Raw genomic sequence first — 26,548 nt, forward strand, 5'->3', positions numbered from 1 at the left:
TACTAAGTTACTTAGTAAGTACTCACCCTACTTTATGCGAGAAAAAATGTATATATCGCGAGTAACACATTAATTGTGATCTATGTTTTGTTAAAGAAGATTTGTGGCGGATTTAAATTGATTGTGGAGAACTGTTATTCATGCTGTGACCTGTAGATGGAGACAACGGTGAAATAATGGGTCATTTAGGTTCATTGGCCTCCATTAGAAGTATCATGGTACTGTGATCTGCCAAAATAATGTGTGATTATTACTATATTAATGTGTATTTACATGGTATCCCATCGTATGGCATTATCCTCATGATGCTCTAGAATGGCATACTGCAATACTACAAGATGGTCACGTGGCCTCATTAAAGGGATAGTTCACGCAAAAATGAAAATGTCCTCATTTATTTGTATGAGTTTCTTTCTTCTGTTGAACACAAAAGACACTATTTTGAAGAATGTGTTGGTAACCATATATATAACCATATAATACTATGGAAGTCAATGAGGCCCATCATCTGTTTGGTTACCCATATTCTTCAAATCCCCATCTCTTTGAGTTCAATTCACTGACCGGTGTCCATTTTTCGTATTGGAAATAAATCCAGTTCAAACTAAAGTAATAATGTTATTGGTTGTATGTGAGCAATAGGAAATCATCCATTCGTTATACCACTTTTCCACCCTGTTGAGCTTTTATACAATAATTTCATAAAATCAGCAAAAAACCCTAATAATTCAGTGATATTGAACATTTACTAGAGTATCAATAATGTAATACTTTTTAAAAGTATATGTCCCTAACTGGGTGGACAATTTTGCTCCTCCATTTCATTTATTTTGTTGAATAAATGGTTCAATTTATTTACCCGAGTTTGACCAGAATATTTTTTCAAATGTTTTGCATCACCCTATCGTGACTAAATGAAAAACCTGAGTGTGATTTGATTTTTATGATGGACAAAAGGCAACAAATACCAGGTATGATTATGACCCACCAAAAAAGACAGTTATCTCCAGGATAGTGTCCAGTGCAGTGTGTTCTGTTGTAGGCTATATACGTACATATTTAGTCAATTATGTTATTATACAGCTTAATTTGCATAATGTACAGAATTCACAACATACATGCTAATATGGTAATTTATTTTAATATCAATGGGACCTTCCTGGATACATAAAAATAAAATAAATGCTTTAGGCTAAGCTATGTTACCAATTCCATAGATTTTTTTTTTTTATTGTACTGCATATAATTGAAGTGTGCACTCTATAAACTTTATATTGAATGATCCAATATAAACCAAATTACAATAAACTCTATCTAACCAATCAAAACTTTATTCCTGTTTGCTGTTATTAAATCAAAGACCACACAAGAACATACAAAGACAGAGATGAAGAGATGGTTTTGAACGTGGTAACAAACAAGCGCTTCACTTTGGCAATGAAACAAGTATTTTCATCAGAACAACCTCTTCATTTTTCACATCTGGGAAGGCTGGGATGGAAGTGGAAGGGGAATGGGATCGTGCAGTTCTTTAACATAACGAGCTGATCTCGCTCTTACTGCAGCCCCATTTACAGCAGGCGTTGGACAGCCCGACCACCACGTCCCGACCCTTCCGGTCTGAGGTGCGCAAGGCCTCCAGCACTCCTTCTGAGATGATGGAGCGAGCGGGACGGCTGAACACGGGGCTCTCCTGACTCTGTCCGGCCCAGGCCAGGCCCTCTGCGTCGGGACGGGGTCTGTGGGACAGTCCCGGGAGGAGGATGGGGTCCCAGCTGTCAGACGCCTCGTCGTCATGAGTGGAGAGCGGGTCACTGGACAGGTCACCTGACCCGAGAACAATGGAGGAACACTGTTATTACTGCGTATAGCTATTTGAGCAAACCTGAACTTATATATTCAGTACAGACATTCCTCAAATCATGTGTCTTGTTGATCAGATTTTTAAAGTGCTTGATGACTGATGATTCTATTAAATAGCTGAACATCAGTTATATCACAAATAAAAGATTTTGTTTAAGTTATCACTGCCTTTAGTTATTATGTTGGAATAAATGTAAAAAGGCTTGAAAACATTACTTGTTTTTAATAAATAGCACTATAATAACATTGTTTTTGTAAAAAATTCAAACATTTATTTGGTTTCTTTTTTTATGTAATGTTTATTTAACCATGGAAATGTAATGTGACTAATTGGGACATGAATTTACATTTGATTTATTAAAAAAATAAAAACATTAAAAACTGCGCCTCCTCATTTCAGAACACTACTCCTGTATAAATATGTTATTATTTATAATAATTGTATACTAGTGTTGTCAAAAAACTCGGTACTTCGGTACCAAGTCGGTACTAAAAAAAAAAAATGTTACGGTACCAGCTTTTCTAGGTACCGAATACCAGGTTCGTCCAGTTCTGTTCTAGACGCGATGTCTGAAACGTGCACAGTTGCGTCCTCTTCATAACGCTGATATGGCTCTCTCTCTCTGAATCCACTTGTTGAAACGAAAGGAGGAAAGAGCCACATATGGAAATATTTTGGATTAGGCTAATGTCACGTTGCCATAAGAGGCCGATTACACGCAATTTCAAATATAGGCGCGAGGCAAGCGCGCTCATAATAAAAACTCGTTGGCGTTGCATAGCAACGACAGACGCCGCGTGAGAGCAAGCGCTTTGGAAAGAATAAGCACGCGCAAAAATTATATAATTAAAAAACACGCGCGACATGTGAACGGCCTCTAAAGTGCTTTCGGGGTAGTTTTACGAGTACATGAACACAGTAGTATCTACCCGACACCAGAGTACTATGGTATTAGTATTGTCATTTAATGTCAGTGCCAGTTCTAGGCGTATTCTTGCCTTTATAACTCAGCAGGTTTAAAAAGCCTTTTTAAAATTAAACATGAATGCAGTTTTAGATTAAATAAAAGGACAGTCAAGTCAAATAAAACATGTTTTATGGTAATGCTACAAAGATACCATTCATAAACATTACTTAGTTATCAACACATTGAGTGAACAATATATTTTTACAACATTAATTAATGTTTGAAAATGTTATTTATTACAAACACCTGATTGTTAATGTTTGTTCACTTAATTCATTGTGCATTAAATAAATAATGGATTAAAACTTTACAAACAACTTTAAAAATGTGTTAGTGTATAATGTATAATTTATTTTAGGTCATTTTATCTAATCTTTTTCTAAAGTGTTTATAATACAAATGTACAGTTTCCATACTTGTAACCGTGATAAACACTTAAATATATGTAAATTTAAACTAAGCTTTGGTACCGAAATTGGTACCGAGAACCGTGAATTTTAACTGGTATCGGTACCGAATACTGAAATTTTGGTACCGTGACAACACTATTGTATACTGTATATATATAAATATACAATACATAGCTACATATCTATGAACATACATTAATAATAAAAATAATCATTTAATTTAAATATTGTTATCAATATGTTAATGTTAAATATTATGTATACTGTTCAATATGTTAATGTTAAATATTATGTATTGCTGTAAGAAGGTAGGCTAAAACTTGCATCATCTATGAAACAAAATGTGGATTCCTCTAACTGTGTAAATTCTATTGGAATGAACATATAAGTAAAACTTCTGCTTTCTTGATTTATCTCACCTGAGACATCCAGAGACCTCCTCCACCGCGAGCCTCCACAGGTGAAGATGACCGCCCGGATGAACTCTCTGCCGCACAGCTTCACTCCGTACATCGGGAGTCCGTCTGTGGCCTGAGCGCCTCCATACAGCAGCGCCACCAACAGGCCGAGTGCGAGAACTGCAGCTCTACACATGAGGAAGTGGAGAGAGGAAGTTTAAGGAGCTGGAAATGTTGTCCTTCTTGGTTTGAAAGAGGGTCTAACGTCGCCTCAGCCTGGTGTGTCTTTTATAGGGGTTGATGGAGCCAGCGTTGCTTGTGTGTCATCAGGGCAGACTGTGATAGCAGGTTAAGACCTTTAGGAAAACAAAGCCCCGGCCCAGCGCTCCTCTATGGGGGAGATGTCGGATGAGACGACCTGATCTCATTACTCATGATGACCTTTTTTACGCTATACCGACCGTCTAATCGCAGAAAACTAATATTTTCTGAGATTTGTTTTTATTAACAGAACTTGACAGAAGCTCTTACAAGATGTTAATTGTGTGTAAACAAAGGATCTACATTTTGATGCATTGATAGTCGTATTCAACAAAAGGAATTTACACCTACAGACACATGATGATTTTCAATTTTAAACATCAGAAGAGAAAACAAAATAATTAAACTATTAGATTATAAACTATATATATATATATATATATATATATATATATATATATATATATCAGAAAATTTAAACCCAGGACTTGTGCACTGATTATTTCCATTATTTCCATTCCATAGAATTTACAAGTAATATCTCAATCAATACAGAATAAAGAATTGAAGAATAGAAAACTTATGGGGTGCAGGCTGGGTTATCTGATCTCTCCTGACACAAAGAGCCCCGGTGACATTTCAGACAGATAAGAAGAGGTCGAGGATATGGATGTGAGAAAGTGATGGTTATGTGCAAGTGGTAATTTAGAATCAGAAACCGGCTTATAAGCATATCAGCAAAAGCCCGTTTCTTCTTAATCATACAGTCATGAGATAAGAAAGTCTGGAGAATATGATTCAGACACTGGCATTCACAGAGATAACAGCACATGGATGAGCCTTCAGCAAATGGGCTAATTGGTTGCCTGTCTGACCTTAGAGATAATTTATAGTATTATGAATAATATGCTAATGAGCTCACACTGCATGCATAGCTATAATTAAAATAATACGAAATTAGAAATAAAATGAAACATTTGGAGACTTAAACTGAGAATAATTTGTTTATTCAGGGTACAGTATTCGGATACAAGTCTTAATTTCTGTCTTGTTTTATGGAAGAAATATGAAAAAGTATTGTTTTGTTTGTTTGTTTGTTTTTTTGGGGGGGGGCATGTTTCTGTAGATGTGTAGCTTTAAAATATGTTGGATTATATTTACTTTGCAAATGGAACGTTAATATAATATAATACAATACATAAATATATATCAAAGTTCCACAGTGTGTTGCCATCTGATGATGTTATAAAGTATTTATACTTTATGATGTTCAAAAACTGATATACCATTGATATACCGTTTTGTAAGAGTAATGATAATAAATGATTTTGTTATAGTTGTACACACTATTTTGATACATTTTAATTGTGTATATATATACGTTTTGTTTTTAATTTAGCTTCAGTTTTCGTCTTGACTGATTGGGTAACGGTTGACCGTGAAGTTTGACTGATAGAATTGCGGTCCAATGAATGAACGCGAAGGGGGCGTGTACTTCTTGCGTAACAGAGCAACTCGACTGACAGCAACTGTCAGCGAATGACAATGTCAGTTAGTTATAGGCACTCGTCTTATCCAATAATGAAGAGAGAACAGCGTTTTCCTTGGAGACACGCAGCCAATCGCTGCTAAGCAAGAGGGCGGTGCTTAGACGGGTGGGTAGCAACAGTTGCCCCGGTGAGGACGAGGCGCCATAGTCACGGTAGTCGTGGCGACAAGAACCCAGCAACGAGAATCAACAACAACAATTTGAGGCATTAAGAAAATAAAACTCCGCGCCAAACTAAGATCGTCCAGCAAGAAGCGAAAGGTGAACGCAACAACTTTATTTTAAGCAACCTCCTCTTGTTTTGTGTTGCAAGTGCTGAAGTGTGCCTGACGCGATTTCCTCAGTTATCGCTCCTCAACTCGACCCCGCGCCTCTCGCACGCGCTGGCGGTTGTTATGACGATGTCAAATCTTCTCGAGCGCTACAAAATGGCGGGTGTTGTAACGTGAGAGTGTGTGACTTTTACTTGTTGTTGTTTGTTTATGGTTGCTGACCGTGACGTCAGAAGTGTGTTTAACTGACTTGATGACTGAAACGGGCGAACAGTTTAGGATCAAATGTCAAAGAGCGACTTTTGACAGTGAATCTGCATTCGACTGTAATCTTAATTCGGCGCTCCGTTTATTTAACGCAAATGACGATGAAATGTTGGCGTTCGCTGGATCAAACACTCGTGAATTGTATTTTCAGAGGGTTGAAAACTTTGTAGAGGGAGTCGTCGAACAGCCATATGTGTGCCAGATCAGCTCCAGTGCGGAGGGAGTGGAGGGGGAGTGGTCTGCGAATGGGGCGGGGCGTGTGAACTTAAAAGGGCGTGATTGACAGATGTCTATCTAGTTACATATATACTTTGTTCTCTGGCAGCAATGAAGAAAAAACGTCATAAATAACAAGACACATGTGTAAATATTATGCAATACAATCTTAACACGGGTACTATATTGAGGCGAAATGAGCATAAAGATCACAAATATATTTATTACTGTTGTACTTCAGTACATAACAACATTGACCATATACACTTGGACTATAGTAAGAAGATTTTCTTGGACAGATTTATGGTCTGTCATAACAGAAGATTCATCAAAGTCAAAGTTGACGCTCATGTCAAGTCACCTTTATTTATATAGTGCTTTTTACAAACAGATTGTTTCAAAGCAGCTTTACTGTGATAACAGTAATGCAACAAAGTTTGTTTTTGGCTGTACAGCAGCTGTAAATGGTGTCATAGTCCAGTTTAAGTTCAGTGATGATTCATTTCAGTAGTAAAAATCATTAGTTATTAAGTTAGTTAATGAATCTCTGACATTTTTGCGTGTAAATTTGAGAATAAGCCAAGAATATATGCTTGTTAAGTTACTTTGATATGAACGTATACATGTTGTGATTTCATGCGCTCGTGTTTTTCTTTTTATGGCATGATTTTAATAATGTGAGTGGTTCTTTTTAGTTTGTTTAACACAATGACTTCCTGACTAATTCTGACAGGAGCTTCATATCACAAGACGGGGCACGCAAGGGCCGCCTGTTGCCTCTAATTTGAGGGAAAATGAGAGTACTGTTAAACAAGTTTAGCCAGCTCAAAACCACAAAGGATTTATGTGCGTGTGACAGGGAAAGAGAATGTGTTTTGTTTTAGTCTAAAAAAAAAAAAACTACCACATGTACGAAATGCGACCTAACTGAACAAAACTACTACTGGAATTTGAGTGAGACAAAATGCTTAACACTTTTTAGCTTAATTGTTAATAATATTCTAAATGCATATTATGTTTTAAACCAGAAGAAAAATGCCTGTGAATTTGCTTAATAAAATAATATTTTACATAATGAAAATGTGTGTCCTTATTATAAGGTACTATAGAGTGCCGAAGTGAGGACGTCACTTTGTAGCATGCGCATGAGTTCCCTCGATCGAAAAGCTATGCATTTTCCCCATAGACTTTTGGAAAATCGCAAAAGATAAGATCTGTGTTCAACAAAGAGTTGTGACCCTTACACGTTTAGTCTATCAAGATAATCTTTACAGGTTAATCCAAAATTTATACATTTTGAAGCGTATATAAAGTTTTTAAAAAACACAAGGAGACACAATAAAGTGTAAAAAACCACAAGCAGGTTATAACTGTGTGTTCTATGTCATAGATCAAAACGTGGAAATATTTAGAGGCTTTGTTCGTCACAGACCTTATTTCAGGCGATTTAGCAAAAAACCCATTCGAAAAACCCATAGACTTTAGAGCGAGGGAACCGGGAGTGCTAAAATGCTAACTCACTTCTGCGTTTTGGCTGTCCGCGTTTATTAGGGTAAATATTTTAACCAATAGATATCACACAGTACTTTAAAGTCCCTCAGTAGTCAATACATTTTTTTTATCCCTTAAAACTCATCCAAAATTACGTATTGAAACGTTTTTTCCTTGAAAGAAATTTCTTCATGCTTTAAAATAGCTTGAATGTAACTCTGAATCCCGTAACTCTTGTATGTAACTCGACACCATTGCCTAATTCAGTATGCGTGGCTATATGAATATGCAAATGAGCCCCGCCCCCACTCACTCAGCTCAGAGATCCACTCGTTGGCGATCACACGTTGATCTGATTGGTTACAAGGCAGTGTGTGACGTCAGAAACACCAGCGATTTCAAACCGTGTTTTTGAGTTCACTGCAGTTTTAAGAAGAAAATACTCAGCAATGCCGTCGACTTATGAATTTACTGGATGAATCAGCGTTTTTTAATTTACTACTGCATGAAAAAACCAATAGGTTTGCCTGAAGTGTTCTCCCATAAGGAAACAGATGTATTTGTGAAATATCTTCCAGTGCAAGGCAAGCAATACTGCCTATAATTAAAGCAACAAGTCCAAATCTGTTAACGTCCTGCATGGCTTAATCTGAGTTTTTTCACTTCTATTTGCAGAGGGATTTTCGGCTGTTGTCGTCATGGCAACTTCAGGCTACACCGCCGAGGATCTTCAACCCTCCCAGTCACAAGGGGGCAACGTCACGACAGCCTCATCGACCCAGCAGAAAGCCACTTCCACCACCGGCACGTCTCAGTTCCTGTCCGACATGCAGAGCTCTCCGGGGTCTGCGTCATCGCAGACGGGGTCTATCATAAGAGCACAGGCCGCGCCCTCGGTCACTCAAAAGAAAGCAGTCTTGGCCACGCCCCCTCAGGGACCGCAGTACGTCACAGGAGAGATACAAAGCCCCGCCTCCCAAGCCGGAAACGGCCGGAGCGCCCAGTACATAGTGGTGACCGTTACTGGTGAGCACATGCACTTTACTAGATACATGTAGACTTAACTTTCCATGTCACTCTTAGTTGGGATTGAACCTGCAGACAGACCATTACTAGTTTACACGCATTGCATGTACAAAAGTGTGTGTAATGCGATCTAACAGACACCTGACACTTTCTGGGTCTCTCCCTGAATAGAAAGACCTCAAAATAAATCTCCACACATGTGCCTGTACTTTTAATTTGACATGTGGTATGCTGAATAATCCTCCTCACTATAATTAACAGTATATAAAGAAATAAACTGTTAATTATCCTGATTATTGTATAATACACATGTTTTTTCTGATGACTGAACATCCTAACGCTCTAATTGGCAGCCGTGTGTGCTTTAGTGACTGGAGAAGTGTGTGTGAGTTATATGCTGAATAGATGACCTGATAGATTATAGATAGTGGCCACAAAAACCTCAAATGAAAGTGATAGGAAAGACTTTTATGATGTTTCAAATAAATGCTGTTCTTGTAATATTTCTTGTGCGATTTCTGAAGGATCATGTGACACTGAAGTCTGGGGTGACGATGCTGAAAATTCAGCTTTGATCACGGCAATAAATTACATTTGAGAATATATTCACATTAAAAAACAGTTCTTTTAAATTGTAATATATTTCTGTTTTTACTATATTATTATTAATTATATTATTCAGTAATAATTTGATCAATATATTAAAATGAATAGAAAATAAAATACTATATTTTTATATTTAAATAAAAATCAATATATACGTATTTATCGCTAAGTTATTTGTTATATATTATTAAAATCTCAGCATAAAACATCAACATAAATTACATGTCTATGTAAAATATCGAAAAAGTAGTTTTTTTTTTAATGTAAGTATATTATCTAACGTGTATTCGATTTGAAAAAACGAGAGCAGCAAAACACCTGTAGAAAAGCTATAGTTGAAAGCTGACCACATGAAGGATGGCGATATCAGAGAATAATTGAATTGAGTAGAGAGAGGGCGAGATAAACGGAAAATACAGAACGAAAATCAAAATAAAAGCCACAGGTGAAGTAAACGATGCATATCCTCATCCGTTCTCTATCTGATACCCGTGTTTACCTGAACGAGAGCTTTCTTGCCCCATCTGTGGAGATTAATTGTTCAAGGCCGGCCCGTATGAGCGTGATATATAAAGAGAGATGGCTGGATGTGTGTGTGTGTGTGTGTTCAGATCATGTTTTACAGTAGCTGTCTGTACAGTCTGGATGTGCTGTATCGTAAGTATGAGGGCTTGTTTGTTAGCTGCATCTGTGTTGATATTATATTTGGATTTCCTTCTGTAGGTTTTGTACTAAGTAAAAGTTAACTCGCATCTTCCCCTTTTACACAGTCATCATTTCCTCCTTTCTGAGAGCGGTTTTGTCACGTGTTTCCTTCTCATTTCGTTTTTTTTTTTTGTCTCTTTATCTTCCCTTTCAGTGCGTCTTCCTCTCATTGTGTGTCTCTCTTGCACACACACACATACGCCTTTGTAGTAAGATGTGGTGGATGTTAGATTCAGCAGCGTAAAGTGGCCATAGTCTAACTTTTGCTGCATTTTGTTTAGCTTTTTTTACCCAGAATGTTCCTCTAGGTTGTTTTGGCTACTGTACCTTTAAGATTCTGATATGTAAATGACCTCTTATGACTGGTGACCTCTTTACATGTGAAATAAGTAACAATGCCATTGACAATTTGCTGTTCACTGAATATGGGCGGTCCTATGTTAATGAGCTCATCATTCCAGAGCTCACTTTTGCAGTTTTGAGTCAAATGGTTTTCTTTGAGTTCTTAAAGTTACAGTTAGTTTTAATAGATTTGATCATATGATCTCTTTAATATGCAAATGAGCACATCATACAGTAATTTAATGCTTATGTAACTTGTTTTTTGTTTGTTTATATAGAGGGCTCGGTTCACTCAAATGACTCTGAATCTAGTTCTCCCCCGGCGGGACAGACAGGTGTACCCACACAGGTAGTGCAACAGGTGCAGACAGCACAGGTAATGCACGTACATTTGTGTGTGTATAGATACACATCAAAGCCGTAATAAATGTTAAATGTATAAACTGTGCTGATCTGTGTCCAGCAGAGGTCAGTTGTTCAGGCTGTAACCAAGAGTCAAAGTGGACAACTGGGGGTCAGTAATCTACACATCACACCTGAGGTACACACACACACAATTTAGATTTGACATCATATAAATATGATTTGTGATGTCCGCCCTTATATCTGACGGATGCAGATGAGCCATTTAAACGTCTGCTGTGACACTGATGTTTGTTTGTGTGTGTCGGTTACAGCATGTGTACTCGGGCCAGTTTGTGGAGGGAGACGCCAACTACAACGATGCTGCAATGTGAGCATAAACACAGTTCTTTGGGGATATATTTAGCTCTATGCTCCTGAAAACATTTATCTTGCTCTGTATTTCTCTTTCTCTCTTCCCTTTTCAGTCGTTCCAATAGTTACTCGTTCGCAGACCCCTCCCTCTACCCTCAAGCCACGCCCTCTGTCACTTATTATGAGACCTCCCCCACCACCGGCTCCCTGGTCACGTCCCCCGCCACCACTCAGGCTGTGTCCGTGACGTCCGGGATGGGCACAGGGGTGGTGTCCATGTTCTCAGAGGGCAGTTCGGGGATCACCGTGGTGACTGGCGGGGCTTCCTCGGAAGTGGGCGGGGCAGGAGGCGTGGCCACCGGCGGAGGGGCGGGGAGTTACGTGATTCAGGGCGGGTACATGCTCGGCGGAGGGAACCAGAATTTCTCACACAACACACGCGCTTCACCTGCGACTGTGAGTATGTTTGTGTTCATTGGTGGCACGGGCACGAAAGAAGCTTCGGATTCTCACCCAGAGAGAGTTTCACGCAGTGATTTACGTAGGGATGCACCGATATGAAAATTTTGGCCGATAACCGATATATCGGCCGATAAACTTAAATCCAAATTTGTATCTAATTTTGAGAGCCTGATTACAAAAACAAAAGTCTCACAATTAAATCCATGTCCCAAGCGCACAATTATAATGATGTTCTCATTATAGTGTTTTATAGCCGATATGACAGATTTGCGGTGCACATGTTGTCCCGAACCAGATTTTCATTTTTTGAAGAGATTTCAATCATATTTCAAGAAATTCAAAAACATAAACAGTTCTCAACAAGTGTCTCATTATTTATCGGCTTTAAAGGGTTAGTTCACCCAAAAATGAAAATTAAGTCATTAATTACTCACCCCCATGCTGTTCCAACCCCGTAAGACCTTCGTTCATCTTCGGAACACAAATAAAAATATTTTTGATTGAATCTGAGAGCTGGATCAGTCCTATATAGACTGCCTAAGGGACTGGTTTAAATATTCCATGTGCCTACAGCAGCTCAATTATAAGTTTATCAAGCGACAAGACTACTTTTTGTGCGAAAAAAACATAAATAACGACTTTATTCCACTATTCCATTACTTCCTTATGGGCGCATGCGCGAGAACTGAGACGAGGACGATCTCCTTCGACTTGTTACCGGCTGCTCACGGCTTGGGAGTTTTACCGCCCCCTACTGTATAAGATGATGTGCTGATATAGCTGGAAGCGCAAAACTTTCTGTTTACAAGCAGAGGAAGATGCGCGCTGTACATACGCTTTTCAATTAGTGTATTTTCCGCACTACAAGGTGCACTTAAAAGCCTTTAAAGGGCACCTATTATGGAAAATTCACTTTTACATGGTGTTTGAACATAAATGTGTGTTGGCAGTGTGTGAGCAAAACCACCCTAGAATGATAAAAATCCATCCAGTAGTTTTTTTACAATCTCAATAAATCATATGCACTGTCTCAGAACGAGCTGTTCTGAGATCCAGGTCTTTGTGACGTAGAACGGGAGACAGGGGGTTGATTGACAGTGTGGCTGTGGCCTAGACCCCGCCCTCGGTGATCTGTACACACCATCCTTCATTGTTTCAACGACGACAGCCGGTAATGTGTCTTGGAAACGTAAATGTATGTTCTGTCGTGGACTCGTGGGTTAATCCTGTTGTTGTGGCTTAAAAGTTAATCCTCAAGTGTGGATTGTCGTCTACTGTTTGCGATCCACCGTCACCCCAGTAACAGTAAGTGTATTTTATGATTTTTCAAGTCATTTTTTTTTTATGACTTTTCAGTCAATATCAGCCAATTCAACAACAAATGCGTCTAAAGGTATTGCCGTCATAGGATGTCTGTGTATATAATTTAAAACCTTGTTTGTATAGTGTGTAACCACACGTTTATAAATATATATATTTTTAAAGATATTGTATTAAAAACTGCATATATGTTGGTGTTCTGTAAGTTAGCCATCTTCTCACATTTGCCACAGAAGCACCTATGACAAGTAGCTAAACATGACGCCACAGGTCCCTCGCATAAATGTAATTTCGCTCGTACGTAGCAAACTTTATCACAGAATGTGTATGTAGTTTCAAAAAATTGCGCTAGTGTCTGTGTGTGTGTGTTGGACATCCATCATTTCAAATGGGACGCTATTACAACTCTAAAGTACATAAAAGTATCAAATAACCATACCGAGACGTACTGGTCCATTCTCATTTGTTTATTCTGCCGGAGTCTCTTCATACTATTTATATATTCCGATTCAAACGTACTCTGAAAGACATTCAATACGGCGCGTCTCTTCACTCTCTCAGTACCGACTGCCTGCCATAGGTATCAAGTTACGCCCTCATCCAAAGGCAGGGCGGGGATATGCAGCTCATTTGCATTTAAGGTGGAATACCCCCTGAAACAGCTCATTTTTAAGCAGGCCCCAAAATTACATTTTCAAATGGTTATAATAAATTAACTGTGGGGTATTTTGAGCTGAAACTTCACAAATACATTCTGGGGACACCTGAGACCAATATTACATCTTGTAAAAAGGGGCATAATAGGTGCCCTTTAATCTTCTCAAAAAACGACAGTGTTCCTTATAATCCGGAGCGCCTTATATATGGATCATCATCTTATACGGTAGGTGGCGGTAAAACTCCTAAGCGGTCAGCAGCCGGTAACAAAAGTTAGTCGAAGGAGAACGTCCTCACCAATCAAAAATATCTTTATTTGTGTTCCGAAGATGAACGAAGGTCTTACGGGGTTGGAACAGCATGGGGTGAGTAATTAATGACTTAATTTTCATTTTTGGGTGAACTAACCCTTTAATATATCGGCCAAATTTTCTTACCAAGCCGATAACGATAACATTAAAAATGAACATATATCGGCCAATACCGATATGCTGGCCGATATATCGTGCATCCCTAGTTTTATGTCATCCACCAGACTTTTGTTGACAAATAAACGTGGATATCTGATTGACTTTTGACAGCTCAGGGGTTTTTTTTTTGTTAGAATTGCAGATCAAACTTCACATTTTTTGTATTCTCACCCACGGACTGGGGCGGTTGCAAAATCAAATGTGCATTATGGATGTTTACATTTTTTTTCACAGCCCATTTTCTCTAGTCTTGTGGCACTGATTTTAAAAACATTGCATAAACAGCCCAGATTTATTAAAGGCCCATCATGTCAGCCTTTAACCGTTCGACATCTGCTGTCTGTCTTCAGGTGCAGTGGCTGATGGATAACTACGAGACAGCTGAAGGTGTAAGTCTTCCTCGCTGTACTCTCTACTGTCATTACCTCCTGCACTGCCAGCAGACCAAGCTAGAACCCGTGAACGCCGCCTCCTTTGGAAAACTCATCCGCTCCGTGTTCATGGGCCTCAGAACCAGACGTCTCGGCACCAGGTACAAACAAACACACTGTCCAGACCAGGTGTGGCACAATAAAGCTTTAAGCACGACACGGCACGCAACATTTCACTATATTTCTATATTCATTGTACTGGGTAACTCCGCCCACAGTCAGATTTAATTGAAACGAAATGTCCAGATATTTTTTTTTTATCCAGTAACAAGGAACAACGAATAAATTTTACGAATGGAATTTGAGTGAGTGCAATGTAACTACGTCCCCTTAAAATAAAGTGTAACCAAAATTACAAACAACGAACAACAACCAACAACGCATTTGTCATTTTCGTTTATTTTAACTTGAAGTACTAAAATAACTAGAACTAATAATACTATACTAAATAGTCAAGTCATTTTATTTGTATAGCACATTTAACCAAACAACAGTTGACCCAAAGTGCTTCACAGGTTAAAACAGGAAAGGCAGAAACAATATGCCTTAACAAATTCATAAAATGAGTACAGGGCTCCTTAAATACACTTAAATAAATAAATAAAAAATTAAAGAGAATTAAAAGCAAGAGAGTAAAAGTGGGTTTTCAAATTTGTCTTAAAACTGACAATTGTATTGCAGGACTTAATATGAAGTGGGAGGGTTTTAGAAATACTTTTAGAAAGACTAAAAAATATATAGAATTATACAAAAAGCCAAAATACACAACAAAATTTCCGGGGACCTATTATGCTAAATTCACTTTCATATTGTTTTGAACCATTTTCATGTGTCCGCAGTGTGTGAACACAACCACCCTATTGTAAAAATCCGAAACAGCGTCTCAAAATTAGCCGTTCTGGTATACGCTCCAGTGTGACGTCATGACAGGCCCAGAATCTACCCTATTAGCTTAGCTCCTCCCCTCAGTAAACACATTTATCTCCTTGCCAGAGCATTATTAAAGCTACTGAAGTTATTCAGTCAAGAGCAGCGAGTGATTATCTGTTTTTCTTTGGTTGTTTGATTCACTTTAACAGCAAAACTATAATAGTATATCAATGTGTGTGTGTGTGTGTGTATTTCAGAGGGAACTCGAAGTACCATTACTATGGCCTTCGAATCAAGAGCAACTCCCCTCTGCACAGGCTGGTAGAGGACCAGCAACACCTGGCCATGAGACAACAGCCGTACTCGCAGAAACAGAGGTGTGTGTGTGTGTGTGTTTAAGGTTTGTGTTGATGATCACTTGCTTTTGTTAGTTTGATTGACAGCCCTCGTCTCTTTATATAGAATAAAGCCTGTGCAGAAGGTTGAAGGACTGACCAATGGAATGGGCCTGGGGGTGGGGCATCAACAAGGGGCGGGGCTATCCGACATCAGCGCCCAGGTTCACCAGTATCAGCAGTTTTTGGGTAGGACAAACATCTGTCTATATACCGGTTATTGGAAAATGGAAATATAGGAGCGGCTCTCTCTTCCGGACACATATTCTACAGGAAATGACATCAACTGTTTGAATGTGTGTGTCTCAGATACGTCTCACAGTCTGCCTGAGTTCCCCGTGATCGAGGATGAGGGTAAATTTCTGCCGGACGGACTCCTTCCTCAACACATACACACATATCAGGTGATCTACAGAGAGCACTGCGAGGTGAGTGTGTGTGTGTGCTTAGCTATGTGTGTTTATTGTAGTGTTTTTTTGAATAATGTGTGTTTGTTTGTAGGCGATTCTGGACGTGATGGTAAACCTGCAGTTCCCTCTTGTGGAGACGCTGTGGAAGAGCTTCTGGAGGTTCAGTGAAGGACAAACCAGCGACACGGACACACTTGACCTGTGAGAGCTGTTTACACACACACACGTGTATTGACTTCTCATACAGTCACAGGCGTTGGGATGCGAGTCTCCCTGATGTCTCTCTCTGTCTCGACAGTCATGATGAATCAGAGAAGCGTTTGCCCAAGTCAGTTCTGGTTCTGTTGTGTAAATATGAGCCCGTCCTGCACTGGACCCGTGAATGCGACAACTTCCTGTACCAAAGCCTAGTCGAAATCCTCATCCCTGATGTCCTGAGACCCATCCCCAGTGAGTTACACAACTCTACACAAACTCTATATAAACTCCATCCCACTGAGTTACAAAACTCTACACACACTCACCATTGTCTGTGAGATACACAACCCTATGTAACCCAACCCAAACTCTATATCAACTCTAGTCAACTCAATACGTTACAGTTCTACACAATTTTAAACCAACATCCACATTCAAACTTCATGTAAACAACATCCTCTGTAAGTTACAACACTATACAAACTCTATATCAACTCCAACCACACAAGTCTAAGTTGCACAAGTCTACAAGACAACCCTTTAAAGCCTTATATAACTCCATGTAAACAATATCCGTAGTGAGTTACTAAACTCTACACAAACTATATAAATACATCCCAATTAGTTACAAAACTCTGCATTACTCTATACAAACAATATATATATTTGCAATCCTCAGTGAGCTACACAATCCTACATAGTGTAATACAAACTCAAAATAAACTCTAGTCCCAATTAATTACAAAACTTTACAAACTCTAAACAAACTTTATATAAGTACCAAAGTCTAATGGAGATCCCCATTCCCAGTGAGTTACACAACTCTACACAATGCTATGCACGCTCACCATTGCCATACACAACCCTACATAACCCAACCCAACCCAACCCAAACTCTATATCAACTATAGTCCCAATACGTTACAGTTCTACACAATTTTAAACCAACATCCACATTAAGTAACACACTTCTATAAGACATAATTCTACATGACTCTGTAAGGACAACATCCTCTGTAAGTTACAACACTATACAAACTCTATATCAACTCCAACCACACAAGTCTAAGTTGCACAAGTCTACAAGACAAGCCTTTAAAGCCTTATATAATTCCATGTAAACAATATCCGTAGTGAGTTACTAAACTCTACACAAAGTATATAAATACATCCCATTTAGTTACAAAACTCTGCATAACTCTATACAAACTATATATATTCGCAATCCTCAGTGAGCTACGCAATCCTACATAGTGTAATACAAACTCAAAATAAACTCTAGTCCCAATTAATTACAAAACTTTACAAACTCTAAACAAGCTTTATATAAGTACCAAAGTCTAATGGAGATCCCCATTCCAAGTGAGTTACACAACTCTACACAATGCTATGCATACTCACCATTGCCATACACAACCCTATGTAACCCAACCCAAACTCTATATCAACTCTAGTCCCAATACGTTACAGTTCTACACAATTTTAAACCAACATCCATGTTAAGTCACACACTTCTATAAGACATAATTCTACATGAACTTCATGTAAACAACATCCTCTGTAAGTTACAACACTATACAAACTCTATATCAACTCCAACCACAGTAAGTTGCACAAGTCTACAAGACAAGCCTTTAAAGCCTTACATAACTCCATGTAAACAATATCCGTAGTGAGTTACTAAACTCTACACAAACTATATAAATAGATTCCAATTAGTTACAAAACTCTGCATAACTCTATACAAACTATATTCGCAATCCTCATCCCTGATCTCCTAAAACCCATTCCCAGTGAGTTACACAACTCTATATAAACTCCATCCCACTAAGTTACAAAATTCTACACAATGGAATTTACAAAATGTATAATCACCAACCTCTCTGGGATACACAACGCTATACAAACTCTAGATCAACTCTAGTCCCAGTGAATCACAAAACTCTACAAACTCCAAACAAACTTACTATAAACACCATTCCAGTGAATTACAACTCTACACAAACTATATCAACTCTAGTCCCAATGAATCACAAAACTCTACAAACTCCAAACAAACTTACTATAAACACCATTCCAGTGAATTACAACTCTACACAAACTATATCAACTCTAGTCCCAATGAATCACAAAACTCTACAAACTCCAAACAAACTTACTATAAACACCATTCCGGTGAATTACAACTCTACACAAACTATATCAACTCAATCCACAGTAAATTACAGAATTCTTTAAGACACAACCCTTTACACAAACTCCATACAAACATCATCCCTGGTAAGTTGCACAAACTCTATAAAAAATTGTCTAGTCCCAAAGATTATATACATAGCTAGCTACCGAAACTCTACACAACTTTACATACAAACAAACTCCTCACAATTCAATATAACTCTACACTATTCAACAGAACATTATCAACACTTTCTTATCCTAAAAGTTATCTTGTTGCAGCAAATCACCATAAAAATAAATTAAAATTGTACTTTGGATGCAGAATTTGAGGTCTGGTTATCTCTATTTTGACTCTTTCTTTCTCTCGGTTCCTGCAGGTGCCTTAACTCAAGCCATCCGTAACTTTGCTAAGAATCTGGAGAACTGGCTCACTAACGCCATGATCAGCATCCCGGAGGAGATGGTCCGCATCAAGGTGTGACACGCACACAGATGTGCCTCTGACTCGCCTCTGTCCTCGGCGTGGTCATGCTAACGGACGGTGTGTGTTGTTTTGTGTAGGTGGTGTGTGCGGGAGCGTTCGCTCAGACTCTGCGTCGCTACACGTCTCTCAATCATCTGGCTCAGGCGGCCCGCGCCGTCCTGCAGAACACGGCTCAGATCACACAGATGCTCAGCGACCTCAACCGCGTCGACTTCACCAACGTACAGGTAACACAGCTCGCTTATCTCCCTGCAGGTCTTATATTAAAGGGATAGTTCCCCCAAAAATGAAAATTACCCCATGATTTACTCACACTCGAGCCATCCTAGGTGTTCGTCTTCTTTCAGACGAACACAAACAGAGTTATATTAAAACAGGTCATGGTGGCAGTGAATGGGCGTTTATTTTTTAAAAGTCCGTCAAAGTGCATCCATCCATGATAAAAGTGCTCCACACGGTTTAGGAGCAGGCCTCGTGGGTGTGTGGCTGTGAAGATGGCATGGTCCAGCGGCTGGAGCAGGACTTTAAGATCACCCTGCAGCAGCAGAACTCTCTGGAGCAGTGGGCGGCATGGCTGGATGGGGTGGTTTCACAGGTCCTGAAGCCGTACACCGACAGCCAGACCTTACCCAAAGCGGCCAAACTCTTCCTGCTCAAGTGGAGCTTCTACAGGTGAGGGAACTGCTTGCCGATCAGTGAACACTAGGGGTGTAAAGAGGCCCTCATTTCACGATTCCATACATATCGCGATACTGAACTCACGATCTTGCGATTCTCTGAGACATGTGCTAAAAAGTAGAGCCCGACCGATATCCGATATTCCGATATATCGGCCGATATTTTATTTATTTATTTATTTATTTTAAACTGGACATGATAGTCACAAATTTTGTCATGCTTACTTGAGTTAAGAGAACTGATGGGGATGTTCTTTTAATTGTTATCGTGACCAACTCAACGAGTGTTGCCAACAGGAACGGTGTAGAGCGCCCTCTGGTGGACAAACTATACAACTCCAACATTAAGGACATGGTTCAAGCGTGTTTCGTCCGTTTTTATTTTATTTTTGAAATATTCATTTATCGGCCATTATAACTGCCGATACCGATAGTTTGGAAAATGCCTAATATCGGCCGATAATATCGGTCTGCCGATATATCGGTCTGGCTCTACTAAAAAGTTGATTTAAAATGCTAAATTTGGTGTTACATTGTAAATGAATAGGCTTGAACTTGGTGCTGGAAACCCAAAGCACAGGACAATAGAGACCAGAATAACAATATTCATGACTATGAAGCTGAAAAGAATTATTTTGCACGAATATGCTTGAACTGACTGGATATATTTAAAATAATGTCGGCCTTTTTTACTGGTGACATTTGACATTATCGGCACCCACAAATATGCCCCCATTGCATTACTATACATTAGTGTATGTAGAATGTAGTACTGACACGAAAACTCTGATAATAATAAGAGAAAATAATTCAAATAAATTTCGGGTGAACTATACACAATACATATTGTTGCATTTTTGTATTGTGATTAGGGCTGTCAAACGATTAATCACGATTAATCGCATCCAAAATAAAAGTTTGTGTTTACGTAATATATGTGGGTGCACTGTGTATAATTATTTTGTATATATATAAATACATACCCATGCATGTATATTTAAGATAAAAATATAATTGATATATAAAATATTTAAATATAAATTATATATAAATATATACATTAAAATATTTCTTAAATATATACAAGAATGTTTGTGTATTTATATATATAAAATTATTATACACACTACACACACATATATTATTGTGTAAACACAAACTTTTATTTTGGATGCGATTAATCGCGATTAATCATTTGACAGCCCTAATTGCGATATATTCAATTCAGTTCAAATTTATTTGTATGGCGCTTTTCACAATACATACTGTTTCAAAGCAGCTTCACAGAAAGTGCATTTCAGAAACGTACAGTTAAGATACAGTTAGTTAATCAAGTATTTATTTAGGGCATAACATTGAGTCGTCTCCTGGCGTCGAGTCGTCTCACTATCAATATATATTGTTACACCCCAAGTGATCACTAGGGTTGGCAATCGAATACATGCCATAAAATAAACATTTCAAAATGACTTTAAACCATTCAAGCACAAGACGACTCAAACGCCGTTTTATACGGTGCACACGCATCCGAAATCAGGAATCAATAAGAATCGAAAATTGCAAAGCAGAATCGAAATCGAAATTGTTCAAATTCAGACGATACCCAAGCCTAGTTTAGTTTTGTGTATTGATTCTCTGATTAAACAAAATTCTCTGTGCTTTTAGAGTGTTTAGTTACTCTGTGTGTGTTGTGTTTTACAGTTCAATGGTGATCCGAGATCTGACCCTGCGCAGCGCAGCCAGCTTCGGCTCGTTTCACCTGATCCGACTGCTGTATGACGAGTACATGTACTACCTGATCGAGCACAGAGTCGCACAGGCCAAAGGAGAGACGCCCATCGCTGTTATGGGAGAGGTACGCATGCACACTCACTCGCGTACTGTCAAATAGACAGTCATTCAGCGATTTAACTTCCTGTTCGTTGTTTCAGTTTGCCTGTCTGAACAGAAGTCAGAGGTCAATGGATCCGGATAAAGGTACAGAGTCAGAACAATCAAAATGCCTGACATCTTTCTTCCGAGCAGGGCTTGACATTAACACCCGATTTCAGCATCAAAAAGGCATCTCGAATAATAAACTAGGTGCAATGTAGTGTTTTTCGAAAACACTTCCAAAACTAATTTTCAGCTGAACAGATTTTCGCACTTTTCCACATAAGCCGCCTCTCGGTACTAAATTGAGTGCTATTGCACTTAAACAGTCAAATAATGTCAGTCTTGACTAGGGTTGGGTATCGAGAATCGAGTATCGATTGGAACCGGGACTAACTTTTCGTTTTTCCCGGAATCGTTCAAAAGTTAAAATTTCAATTCCTAGTTTCGATATTCACAGTCCGCTGAGCGGAAGAAGAAACTGCTGAACAACACCAACGAAGAAGCGTCTACCTGCAGTGTTAGCATAACCGCGCGAGTCGAACATGAGTAGCTTACCTCGGCGGTCCAAAGTGTGGCTTCACTTTTGTAAAAAATTAATGAAATCTCGGCAAAATTTGTGACAAGTATTTGTGACAGAAGGATTATTTCCTTCAGAAAGACCGTTGGTTAGCAAGGTTAGCTAAACTTTTTTGACCCTGCCTCTTAAAAGAATCGAAATCGAGAATCGTTAGGAACCGGAATCGAAACAAGGAATCGGAATCAGAATCGTTCAAATTCAAACGATACCCAACCCTAGTCTTGACGAGTATTCACGTAAACAGTAAGTTATGTTTCAAGTGAGCGCACAGTCGAGAAAGAAAACGCATGCGTTAGGTCTTAAAGTGACATCAGCCTAATTTACCTGCTGCCAAATTATAAGATAATGTAAAAAAAATGCCTATATGGCAGTTTTCCCCCATGGTGTCTGTCAAAATTGTGGCCTAAGTAACCTTGGAAACCGTTAGAAGTTAATGTCAAGTCGAGTGAGCTTTCATAGAAATTCACGTGTTGTAAGCAACCACACAGAACATTCTAGCATCAGGAAATGTCATGTGTCTGAATGTGTGTAGATGAGGAAGAGGACGACGAGACGGACGAGACCGATGAGGATCAGGACATGGCCGTTCCGGAAAACTCCTTGGTTCTGGGGGAGGAGTCACTGGAGCCGCCCACAAAACTGGCCAGAACAGAGCTGTTCAACAACACCACGCAGAACTAACACACGCGTTCATCTGTTCCACAGTCAATGCTTTCACAGTCAGTCTTGCTGAATTGTTCGAGGAAGTTCACAATGAGAAAGTGATCATGTGACTTTCCTATGGTGCATCAGACCCCAGAGCTGCTAAATGAACGGTAACATCCACATGCCTTAATTAAGCGCTCACACACACATTTTTCATTGCCTTCATTTTCTCAATCAAAGCTGCCATGTGTCTTTACTCTTAAAGAAACAGTTCATCCAAAAATGTAAGTATTCAATTAAAGTCTTGCTAAAGTGTGAGAAAGAGACATACGGTTCGGAACGAGAGAGTAAACAACGTCATTTCTGTGTGAACTGTCCCTTTAAGAGTCTGGTTCTGATACTCCATGCTGCCATTGAAATCATCCTTTGCCAAAGCCAATCATACCTTACCTTGACCCGTTCCTCATTAATATTCATGAGTGTAGTCACTGAAGAGATTTTGCATTTCACGTCCTTCCATGCTTTTGAATTTTCTTCTTTTTTTTTTTTTTTAAATATTAATGAAAATATATACAGCTGTTATGCTTTAATCGGACGTCTAATTTCGATGCTTTTTGATTTGGTCGGATTGTCCGATGCTAATGGATCAAAATGTGCCTTGAAGGGATTATTCAATCCTGAGATCCATAAACGTATTAATAAATGTCGAAAAACAATCATAATGAGGATGCTTTACATTTTCAGGCCTCGTTCATTAAACATGAGGAGAATTAGTTGTGTCAACAGTTATTGCATAACTATCATGTTCAGTTCAATGCAGAAATGTACATTTCCCTCACAAGTTTCATGAATGAGGCTCAATGTCTGTTTAATCATTGACCACTACAATGAATTAAAAGAATCATGTGTTCATAATGAGATTCATTTCATCTGTCAGTGTCCTTCATGTCACACTCATCATTCATTCTGATTCATTCACAAACACACTGGACACGCTTATTAGTAAAGCTGTTTAGTGATTGGACGCTTCGGTCACGCACTAATTAAGGCACGTTCACACACCTATAGAGCATCACAGTCCCGCCCACAGCCGGTGCCGGAAGAAAAAATTCAATACAAATTCTCCATTGACATTTGAGATATAAGCCATAAAAACGTAACCATAAATGGTAGACTTAAAACCAGCTACGGCTGTACTAAGCGATTGCTCATATAAACGCCAAAAGTTCACGGTTTTAAGATAAATGCCTTTTATTCGCGATGTATTGGATAAGTACTTCCATTACCCACAATCCAGAACAATCCCACAATCCAACAGTGATGCATCTGATTGGTGGAAGTCGTGTCACGTGTCTGAAACCCCGCGAAGGTACGTGAAGACTGAAGATCGCGTGATGACGTAGGGCTAAGATCATTGGTCGCACTTCTGAGACGCCCGCGCGCCATTGGATGTGCAGTTGCCACAGCTTAGCTAATGAGCGAGCCAGATACTCAATGTTTTTGCATGTCGAGCTGCAAATGCTTGAGTAAATTGAGGAAAAGGAGTTTCCCTGCACATTCACTATATAAAATTCACTGGAGGAAAAAGTCCACGTGCCCGTCGTCAGATTTGGAAGTCACTCACAAAGGCTCTTTCAGGGTGGCTTTCAGACGTCTTCAGTGAGGCGCGGTGGTTTATGGGAGGAGTAGTTCCCCAGACAGCAAACTGACATTGAATCAACGTGGAAACGACGTCTCTCATGACATTGAAACAACGTTGATTTGCTCATCGAATTAACGTTGAACCAACGTCAGACGCGGCATTCTTCAAAGCTAAATGAAAATCGAAAATTGGTTTGCTTTCATAACGTTGAAACAACGCGTTGACTTCAAGTTGATTTTCCGTTAGTTTTGAAAGAATGACACGTCTGACGTTGGTTCAACGTCAATTCGATGAGCAAAACAATGTCCGATCAACGTTGTTTCGATGTCATGTTTCCATGTTGATTCAATGTCAGTTTGCTATCTGGGTCCTTTGCTCGGAAATGAAAATATGTACACAGGCTTGTACCCTCGACTTTTTTGGGATTTTTCTCTTCGTTTTTTCACTCGAAATGATGTGTTGTATGCTTATGAGTTCAGCCGTAGCTGATTATCCTCAGACATGCTCTAATACTCTTTAGATATGGATTTTACAAAATGTCAATGGGAGAAATGAATGGGAAATTTACTTCCGGCAGCAGCGCTCTCTCGGGCTGTGGGCGGGACTGTGATGCTCTATAACGATATTAGCATACACACTAACGGAAGACATGTTCTGTTTATTATAAGCGCGCGCTGCAGTTTTGTCGTCTGTCGCTTTAAATGCTCGAGCTCGTTAAAGCAGGATCGATTCTGATTGGCTGTCAGTGTTTTTATGGGGGGAAAGTCATTTTGAAAGCGGCGATATCGTCATAGTTGTGGTGTGGACGATGTTCAAAGTCAAATTTAAAGTCCCTGTAAAGTCAATTCTACAAAAAAGTTCTAAACACATTATAAATGTTGCATATGTATTGCTAAAACATATTACAAAGTCTGAACTGTGAAGTACTGAAATGTGGAGTTAGACCGTTAAACAGTTTTTCACCATTGCAATTTTACGGATTAATTGGGCGGGGCTAAAACAGGGCTCGATGACGCACTGGAACCCATGAGCTGCTGGACACCCCACTATTTAATGACGCGGAGTCTGATCTCCCCCTCTCCACACACACACACACTCCCCGATCACATTCGCATTCACCGCTCAATCGCGAGTGTCTGTCAGTACTATTAGTTACTACAGCTGAGCCTACAGTTTTCTAGCTAGCTATGCCTTCGACACGGACATGCATGGGCTGCTAACGTACCTGGATGCGATCATGTACAAAACAGATCGGTATCTTCATTTAAATTCCCTTAAAAACGATCACATCAAGAAGAGGTTTTTAGAGAGCCTAACGTTACCTTGATGAAGAGGATTCACTGATGATCCGCTGTTACTGGTGAACGTGGCCGAAACGACGATCTCCCGCCTCAGTGTTCATCCTCCCGTCTCCAAAAGCTATTAAGCTAATCAGCTAATATCACCGTCAACAGCTTTCCCGTGAGTGGGCGTGGTTTCAGCGCAGCCAGCGGACACGCCCCCAGCGTTTGAGAGCAGAGAATCTGCTCATTTTTTCATGATTTTGATAGCTTATTTTATGTACTTCCCGACTGTTTTTATCATTCAAATTTGGCTGGGTGGCTAATTACACATTTTTCTGTGGTGTGACAAACTCAGAATACATACTTAATTTCGACTTTACAGGGACTTTAATGATTTGGCAGCAGTTTTAATGATGGTTAAACGCTATAGATATGCTTTATGATTATGAATGCACAGGTTTATATTGTTTTTGAATATATATACTACATATATATCAGTGTTTCTTCAATTGTACTATATGCAAATTGTATGGATTTAGTCGTATGAAAATGATTCCAGTGTTTGATTATGCTAATGTATGATATAGTTTTATTATCATGTACTGTTGAAACCATAATGGCCTTATTTGAAGTGTAACTGTAGCAGAAATTGATGTAAAAATCTGTATTATTGTGCCTCAAAGTTCAGTGTCCCTTTAAAAAAAAGCTTTTAAGAAAATTCTTGCATTCGGAAGACAAATACTTGTTGCCTAAAACTATTTTTTCAGTAATTGAAATAAAGCTGAAATATTAGATAGGAGCAACCAACTGAAAAAGTACGTTCTGAAATGACTAAAAACAGACATAGAAATATTAAAGAAACTAATGCAAATGACTAAAATGG

The 26,548-nt window shown here is 39.0% G+C and overlaps 2 protein-coding genes across 4 annotated transcripts; one reads left to right on the plus strand and one right to left on the minus strand.

The window, feature by feature from the left end:
• Positions 1 to 1,115: 1,115 nt before the first annotated feature.
• On the minus strand, positions 1,116 to 25,791 carry rln3b (relaxin 3b). 2 transcript variants are annotated; one of them, XM_039685258.2, is made up of 3 exons: positions 25,705 to 25,791; positions 3,661 to 3,827; positions 1,116 to 1,827 (listed from the first exon to the last, which is right to left on the minus strand). In XM_039685258.2, the coding sequence occupies exons 2-3, from the start codon at positions 3,752 to 3,754 to the stop codon at positions 1,532 to 1,534; spliced, it is 390 nt and encodes a 129-aa protein (XP_039541192.1). In that variant the 5' UTR covers positions 3,755 to 3,827; positions 25,705 to 25,791; the 3' UTR covers positions 1,116 to 1,531. The 2 variants fall into 2 exon arrangements, with proteins under 2 accessions (XP_039541192.1, XP_039541186.1); XM_039685252.2 differs by lacking the exon at positions 25,705 to 25,791 and having other exon boundaries at positions 3,661 to 3,911.
• rfx1b (regulatory factor X, 1b (influences HLA class II expression)) lies at positions 5,571 to 23,443 on the plus strand. Of its 2 annotated transcripts, none has more exons than XM_039685239.2 (18): positions 5,571 to 5,710; positions 8,371 to 8,721; positions 10,653 to 10,750; positions 10,838 to 10,915; positions 11,052 to 11,107; positions 11,205 to 11,547; positions 14,351 to 14,532; positions 15,559 to 15,678; positions 15,764 to 15,885; positions 16,006 to 16,124; positions 16,198 to 16,307; positions 16,405 to 16,556; positions 18,860 to 18,957; positions 19,044 to 19,193; positions 19,430 to 19,638; positions 21,345 to 21,498; positions 21,575 to 21,620; positions 22,628 to 23,443. In XM_039685239.2, the coding sequence occupies exons 2-18, from the start codon at positions 8,394 to 8,396 to the stop codon at positions 22,774 to 22,776; spliced, it is 2,514 nt and encodes an 837-aa protein (XP_039541173.2). In that variant the 5' UTR covers positions 5,571 to 5,710; positions 8,371 to 8,393; the 3' UTR covers positions 22,777 to 23,443. The 2 variants fall into 2 exon arrangements, with proteins under 2 accessions (XP_039541173.2, XP_039541180.2); XM_039685246.2 differs by having other exon boundaries at positions 10,841 to 10,915.
• Positions 25,792 to 26,548: the final 757 nt, after the last annotated feature.

Source organism: Pimephales promelas, chromosome 6 (genome assembly GCF_988280905.1).
Source record: "Pimephales promelas chromosome 6, fPimPro1.hap1.1, whole genome shotgun sequence".
In the NCBI taxonomy this organism is placed as follows: domain Eukaryota; kingdom Metazoa; phylum Chordata; class Actinopteri; order Cypriniformes; family Leuciscidae; genus Pimephales; species Pimephales promelas.